The sequence below is a fragment of the Sardina pilchardus genome, chromosome 1 (genome assembly GCF_963854185.1).
Source record: "Sardina pilchardus chromosome 1, fSarPil1.1, whole genome shotgun sequence".
NCBI classification, from domain to species: domain Eukaryota; kingdom Metazoa; phylum Chordata; class Actinopteri; order Clupeiformes; family Clupeidae; genus Sardina; species Sardina pilchardus.
This window is the reverse complement of record NC_084994.1, coordinates 24,915,880-24,923,379: the sequence shown is the minus strand read 5'-3', so window position 1 is coordinate 24,923,379 and position 7,500 is coordinate 24,915,880. Positions and strand designations below refer to the sequence as shown.

The 7,500-nt window shown below is 42.1% G+C and overlaps 2 protein-coding genes across 3 annotated transcripts in view; both read right to left on the bottom strand.

Moving 5' to 3' along the window:
• Window positions 1-7,500, bottom strand: part of LOC134086228 (NACHT, LRR and PYD domains-containing protein 12-like) — a gene marked incomplete in the record, with an annotated part of 983,201 nt that overhangs the window by 389,052 nt on the left and 586,649 nt on the right.
• Window positions 1-7,500, bottom strand: part of LOC134086423 (proto-oncogene vav-like) — a 38,955-nt gene that overhangs the window by 23,464 nt on the left and 7,991 nt on the right. For both annotated transcript variants that reach the window (XM_062540028.1, XM_062540027.1), the window contains exons 4-6: window positions 6,739-6,797; window positions 5,637-5,702; window positions 1,683-1,788 (exon numbers count right to left, since the gene is read on the bottom strand). In XM_062540028.1, the coding sequence (XP_062396012.1) occupies window positions 1,683-1,788; window positions 5,637-5,702; window positions 6,739-6,797 (231 nt within the window). The remainder of the gene's footprint in view (window positions 1-1,682; window positions 1,789-5,636; window positions 5,703-6,738; window positions 6,798-7,500) is intronic.

Genomic DNA, 7,500 nt, shown 5'->3' with positions numbered 1-7,500 from the left:
TAACTAGCCAGTCTCTTTAAAACACGGCCACCTCAGTGTGTGTGTGTGTGTGTGTGTGTGTGTGTGTGTGTGTGTGTGTGTGTGTGTGTGTGTGTGTGTGTGTGTGTGTGTGTGTGTGTGTGTGTGTGTGTGTGTGTGTGCGTGTATGTGTGTGTATACATGTGTCTCTAACTAGCCAGTCTCTTTAAAACACGGCCACCTCAGTATGTGTCCTGTGTGTGTGTTTTTTCTCATTTTTCATGTCATTTTTCATGTCATTACTCTTTGAGGCCTTGAGCCTTTCTCAGCCTTTTTCTCATTTCTTTTTAAATCTCATTACTCTTTGAGACCTTGAGCCTTTTTTGTGTCTATTTATCTGTTTGACCCAAAATCGTTACACTGCGCAGTGCAGTAACACAGACGTGTCAACATGTATCCAACACCAGCGGGGCTGGTGCAGCAGGTGACGCCTGGCCTGGCCTGGGCTGGGGCTATTTCTGTCTGTTTCTTGTAAACGAGTGCATGTCACCAGTGACGAGACCACAACACAGTTAGCTGGGTCTGTATCACTCTTGTCTTGTCTTCGCCAAGCTGATAAGGATCAGCTGAGAATGAGAGGACCAGGAATGGACTATATCTGAACTTTTGGGGGAAAGCGTAACTTAAAAAAAATCAGAATCAAATAGCCACCAAAGACTGAAGTATAGACAGTGTAGGCCAAAAAAAGGAGAGAAGAACTATCCTTTAAGGACACAAGTTACGTCACATAAGAAGTGCTGAGTAAAATCAGCTCAATACCAGTATGTGGTAGACCATATGATGAAATGAAAGTATCGTAATTTCCCAACTATTAGCCACGGCTCACACATTGATTTTCCAGCATTTCTTCAGCTATCAGGTTAATACATGGAGGCAGTTAATATGGCATTACAATACGGTTTCGTTTATTTTAACTTGTACAAAACACTGTCCTGCAGCTTATACACAATGCACAGGAAATTACTGGCATGTAATAGGTAAAAATGCTACAGCCAATGCAATATCTTAACATCAACAGTTATGATCTTTTTTCTGGACTGATGTGTGGAGACAGGTTTTTTATCATTATTATTATTATTATTATTGGGTTTGGTCTGATCTGGCTTGATTTCATCTACATGATCTGGTTTTAAATGCCTGTAGTGCCTGGATGTTATCTTTGTGGTCTGTGGTCTGTCTTTTGTTAATCTATGTGATCATGTCTGGTTCATATCCACTTGGTCTGTAATAGTCTAGTCTGGGGTGGATGGGGTGATGTGGGAGGGAGAGGTGTGCATACATATGTACTCTATTTGTGGACATGAATGTGTGTGTGTGTGTGTGTGTGCCTGTGTGTGTGTGTGTGTGTGTGTCTGTGTGTGTGTGTGTGTGTGTGTGTGTGTGTGTGTGTGTGTGTGTGTCTGTATGTGTGTGTGTGTGTGTGTGTGTGTGTGTGTGTGTGTGTGTGTGTGTGTGTGTGTGTGTGCCTGTGTGTGTGTGTGTGTCTGTGTGTGTGTGTGTGTGTGTGTGTGTGTGTGTGTGTGTGTGTGTGTGTGTCTGTATGTGTGTGTGTGTGTGTGTGTGTGTGTGTGTGTGTGTGTGTGTGTGTGTGTGTGTGTGCGCGCGTGCGTGCGTGCGTGCGTGCGTGCGTGCATGCATGCGTGTGTGTGTGTGTGTGTGCCCACCTCTGGCGGCTCCTCTGTCCTCATGAGGTCCTCGTAGATCTCGTCCCCCTCCTCTGCCTCATCCTCCACACAGTCGTACAGGTCATCATCCTCCTCCACAGTGTCACTGAGAGAGGGAGAGGGAGGGAGAGAGAGAGAGAGGGAGGGAGAGAGAAAGAGAGAGAGAAAGGGAGGGAGAGAGAGAGAAAGAGAGAGGGTTTAAATCTCATAGGACAAATTTGCACTGGGTTACATCAGTATGATCTCCAAACCAAAACCTCAATCACAACAAAGGGAGAGAGAGAGAGAGAGAGAGAGAGAGAGATGGAGAATATAGAATAGAGAATAGAGAGGGGGTTAAATATAAAATGTCACTGGGTTACATCAGTGTGATCTCCAAACCAAAACCTCAGTCACAACAGAGGGAAAGAGAGAGAGAGAATGGAGAGAGAGAGAGAAATAAAGAGGGAGTGTAGAGAGAGAGACGGGGGTTAACTCTCATAGCACAAATTTGCACTGGGTTACATCAGTGTGATCTCCAAACCAAAACCTCAGTCACAGCAGAGGGAAAAACAAAGAGAATAGAGAGAGAAAGAGCGAGAGAGAGAGAGAGAGAAAGAAGAGAGAGAATCCAGAAAAAAATGGTAAATCTAGAAATGTCATGGAAAGAAATCCATGGTCTTGGTACAAATACAATCGAGAAAGCAAAACATTACAGTTTTTCTCGATCACTTTGATGCTTGTGTCAACTCTGACATCAAGTTAACCTGAACAAAAGCACTCTGGCCAAAATGACACATTTTGCTTGCAAATCCTGTTACTTTCTCCAAAACACTTAAGACATGCAGCAAAAGTAAATTTTGCCTTCAAACAACACATCCTGTCGTTAAATCACTGTGTTTTCTATCAATCATTACACACTGGACAACAACATGCAAGATATAGTTCTCAAGATGAGCATTTTTACTATGTCTGTTCCATGTCTTCTTTGGTATCAGAAAAAAAACTGAGAAAAGACAAAATGACTAAAATGAGAAAAAAATAACTAATTCTTCCCAAGAAGTAACTGTCCTTGACAGTAAGCACCTAGACAAGACACATTTCATTGAGCTAAAACTTTTCATCAAAATAGACCTCCAGTAAACACCTGTTGTACTGTTTTGTTTGCCAAATAGGCAACACTGTACTTTATCTACATGTACCCTTAGATCTAAACTTCCAAATAGCAACACAGACCAGTCATGGCATCTCGTATGGATAATGAATGACTGCTGATTGAAGAACTGTGCAAAGGAGTTTCACACAGGTGTATCAGAGATTCAGACTTACAGTATGCAAGGAATCTCTGGCACCTGTGAAAAGATGTTTTCCTTTTGTTCACAACTTTTTCCAATTGCTTAAACGCAGTCCCCAATCCCCAATTTGGGCCTGTCCGTCCGCGGGTTCCAAAGTGGCCCCATGTAATTTGCCCACATGGGCTCCATGCAGGATTACAGTGGGTTTTATTTGGGCTCCATGGAGGATTACAGTGGGTTGTATTTGGGCTCCGACTGGGTTACATACACTGGACCCATCTGGACCCCAGCCTTAAATTCTACGTGGGTTCTGCATGGGTACCACATGGGTCCCGCGTGGTGCCACATGGGTTCTGCATGGGTACCACATGGGTCCCGCGTGGTGCCACATGGGTTCTGCATGGGTACCACATGGGTCCCGCATGGTGCCACATGGGTTCTGCATGGGTACCACATGGGTCCCGCATGGTTCTGCATGGGTACCACATGGGTTCCGCATGGGTACCACATGTTTTTTTGGTGGGGTCTTATGGGGTCTTATGCAGAGAACTGTGTTCAGTGCATTTAAAAAGTGCCACTTTGCAAAACGTGTGTAAAGCAGAATATGTGTGTGTTTAGACATTTGGAGACTTGAGAAGAGGTTTTGCTCTCTGTATGTCAGTCTTAATAATTATGCTATATACATTTTAGTTCACTTAAGTAATTTTTGTGAGTTAGCAAAACTGTAGCAGAGGGGAAACAATAGAGTTGGGGGTCTTTGCATAACATCTGTGTTAACTGTTTTGCAAAAGGGTGTGAGAAATATGTGCACACAACACATTTGCAAGAGACGACTTCTGCTGTGCAAAAAGGTGTTCATGTCATGAAGACAAAGTGGATCCCAATATCTTTAAGCAGGTCAGAGCAACCGAGAAAAACTGTAAACATTAGCCTACATATTCCTCAAATGCCATTTTAAGTTGGTAGTGAATGACTTGACAGAGAAAGCAAGACTAGCTTTTCCTTGTCCATCAACAAATCTATTTTTTTTTTTTTTTTTTTTTAATTAAATTTCATTTGTACGGGACAATGTGCAATTAATACATACATCTGAAAATGTAACGCATTGCACCAGAGTTAGTTTACATCTGCAGTCCCATCTAATTAGACATACCCATTCAAATCTGGCTCAAAAGCTTCCATAGAGTTATTGAACCAATATACAGCAGTGGATGCACAATGGATTTGAGACATAGGATAGACACTGTTGCAACCTTGCATGCAGAGGTCTGTAAGACTGTACCGCAATGTACAGAGGACCATACCAAACAATGCATGCAGGGCTGAATTAGCCCAATATACATAATTAATTTATTCATTTATTATTCATTGAATGGGGGAAAAAGAGCAAGAATTTAACTACACAAACTAATAACTAACGCGCATGACCAAGATAACTCAACTACACAAACTAATATAACTAACGAGCATGACCAAGATAACTCCACTACACAAACTAATATAACTAACGAGCATGACCAAGATAACTCAACTACACAAACTAATATAACTAACGAGCATGACCAAGATAACTCCACTACACAAACTAATATAACTAACGAGCATGACCAAGATAACTCCACTACACAAACTAATATAACTAACGAGCATGACCAAGATAACTCCACTACACAATTAATTAATTTAACTAACGAGGATGACCAAGATGCTGTAACTCAACTGTACAGTTTTTCTCAGTTGCTTTGGCACATTACTCAGATCAGAATTGTAATTTTCAAAACTGTTTGTTCAAACTCCATATCATCATATCACTTGTGCACATCACCGAAGCAGTTTCTCCCCATTTTGAACAAATAGCCATGCTTTAGTGCATCCATGCAAATGGCAATCTTTTAAGATTGAACATTAGTATTGGGAGGCTGCGCTTCGTTTCTCCTGCACAAGAGGCGTGATCAATGAGCATAGTTCAAAATGACTCCGTACGCTTGGATAGTCCTTCAACCAATCAGACCAATGATCCGGTAAGCGTCTTTTGGATGAGCTAGTTTCTGATTGGAGCCAAAGGTTCTGGCAGTAAACAGAGGAGATAGATCTGCTGGTTTCCAGCCTGAGCTGCCGGGCAAAATTCAAATTCCCCCGGACGTTCAGGCAGGGTTCACCCAGCTATCCATGCAATTGATTTTGCACAAATGCTTGCTGTTTTCTTTATTTACGTTTCCAATGGCTAATGTCATATTGGTCAAAATGCACTATGCTGGTTCCCTGCTGAATAGTTCTACCCCCATAAAACAAATTGGCTTCATTTCATCGCTTGTGTCATTACATGCAAATGTATTGAACTAGCTGCCATAACTACAGTAGTTGCCAAAGTCTGTCCAGTATATCAATATTTGCCTGACAGGCAGGAACGTTAGAATATACAAAGATGTACAGTGGTACACAGCTCTGACCAACTGGTGTTTTACAGTGCTCAAAAAGCCTTTGATTTCTTTAAACTATCACAATGTCTGTCAACAGAAGAAAAGATATAGATAGATTGATAGATAGATATAGATAGATAGATACTGTAGATAAATAGATACTGTACATAGATAGAAAGCAAATAAAGAGATGGAGAAGGAGGTCAAATGTTAAAGTCCTCCATATTCCGTATGGCATTACATGTAAAATCTTAACTCACTCGATCTGATCTGACAGGCCACTGTAGATATCGTCATCGCCAACACAGTCTTCATCAGGGAATGGCCTAAAGACAGAGAGAGATGGAGAGAGAGAGAGAGAGTGAGAGAGAGAGAGATGTAGAGATGTAGAGAGAGAGAGAGAGAGAGAGAGAGAGTGCTTAAAACAGCAAGTGTCAATATTGCCAATATGAGTGATATATCATATCATCATTGTGTGTGTGTGTGTGTGTGTGTGTGTGTGTGTATACGTATGTGTGTGTGTATGTGTACGTGTGTGTGTATGTGTACGTGTGTGTGTGTGTGTGTGTGTGTGTGTGTGTGTGTGTGTTGTGTATATGTACGTACGTGTGTGTGTATGTGTACGTGTGTGTGTGTGTGTGTGTGTGTATGTATGCGTATGTGTACGCATACACGTGTGTGTGTGTGTGTGTGTGTGTGTGCATGTGTGTGTTTGCGTGTGCCTGTCCTGTACGTGTGTGCAGGTTAAATTGGGCCAGGGCTGTCCAGCATTCACTCTCACCACATGTCTCACCACTGCCGACTGCTCTGCTCTGCTCTGCACACCGCACGCATATAACACGTAACGCCGTTAACTACAGTGTACATGTTTATTTGCTCGCCCCATTCTGTGTGATTCCGGATTAAATATACACTGAGCCATGAAGGCAGCTGAGGAGTATCAAATGCAGCAGAAGTTTCGTGGGGTTTCCCTTTCGTACCCTCGATGGGGTTCCCCCCAAAACATGCGACCTTTCAGATCAACCCCCTCTTCGGTCGGCAGCTGGAGGGCAGATGGTGAGTGAGATATAGGGAGGGGAACAGGACGAGTGATATGGAGGTCTGATGTTGTTTCGTAAATGGTAATTAGTCTGGTATTCTGACTGTGTGTGTGCGTGTGTGTGTGTGGATGTATGGATGACAGTGTGTGTATGTGTGTGTGTGTGTGTGTGTGACAGTGTGTGTGACAGTGTGTGTGACAGTGTATGTGTGTGTGTGTGTGTGTGTGTGTGTGTGACAGTGTGTGTGTGTGTGTGTGCTTTTGTGTGTGTGTGTGTGTGTGTGTGTGTGTGTGTGTGTGTGTGTGTGTGCACTGACACTCACCTGTAGCCAGCCTGAATTGCAACGTAGGAATGGGACAGAATGGACAAGGTGTCGATCACCTGTGATACAGACAGACAGACAGACAGACAGACAGACAGACAGACAGACAGACAGACAGAAAGACAAAGAGAGAAACAGAGAGAGACAGACAGAAACAGACAGATGGAGAGAGTAACAGAGAGAGAGACAGAGAGAAACAGACAGGTCATGTTTACATGGAAGAGTCGTTACCAACGATGACTTATGAAAACTACATGAAGGGAAGAAGTCTTGGGGAGGAACAGGCCTGTTGTAGCACAGCAGACAGATATTGAATTCATACTGATGGAAGGCAGATGTTTAATATATAATGAATAATAATCATAATAATAATGATAATGAATATATTAATAATCATAATAATAATGATAATAAATATATGAAATATACATATAATAAATATCTTAAATATAAATATACTAAATATAACATATTCAATAACTATATATCATCCCCTTAGAGTTATAAGGTTCATTTGACATGTTTGTCGGAATTGATTTACTGACACATTCTCATTGTGTGACACCTTATGAAAATGAGGTGAGGTGTTTCTTTCTTTCTAGCTGTATGACAGACAGACACACGCACACAGGCAGACAGGAAGGCAGACAAACAGTGAAACATCAAACACAGAGTCAAAAAGCAAATGCTTAAAAGATAGACAGACAGACAGACAGACCCGCAGACAGACATACTGTATGGAAGGGCAGGCAGACAGACAGA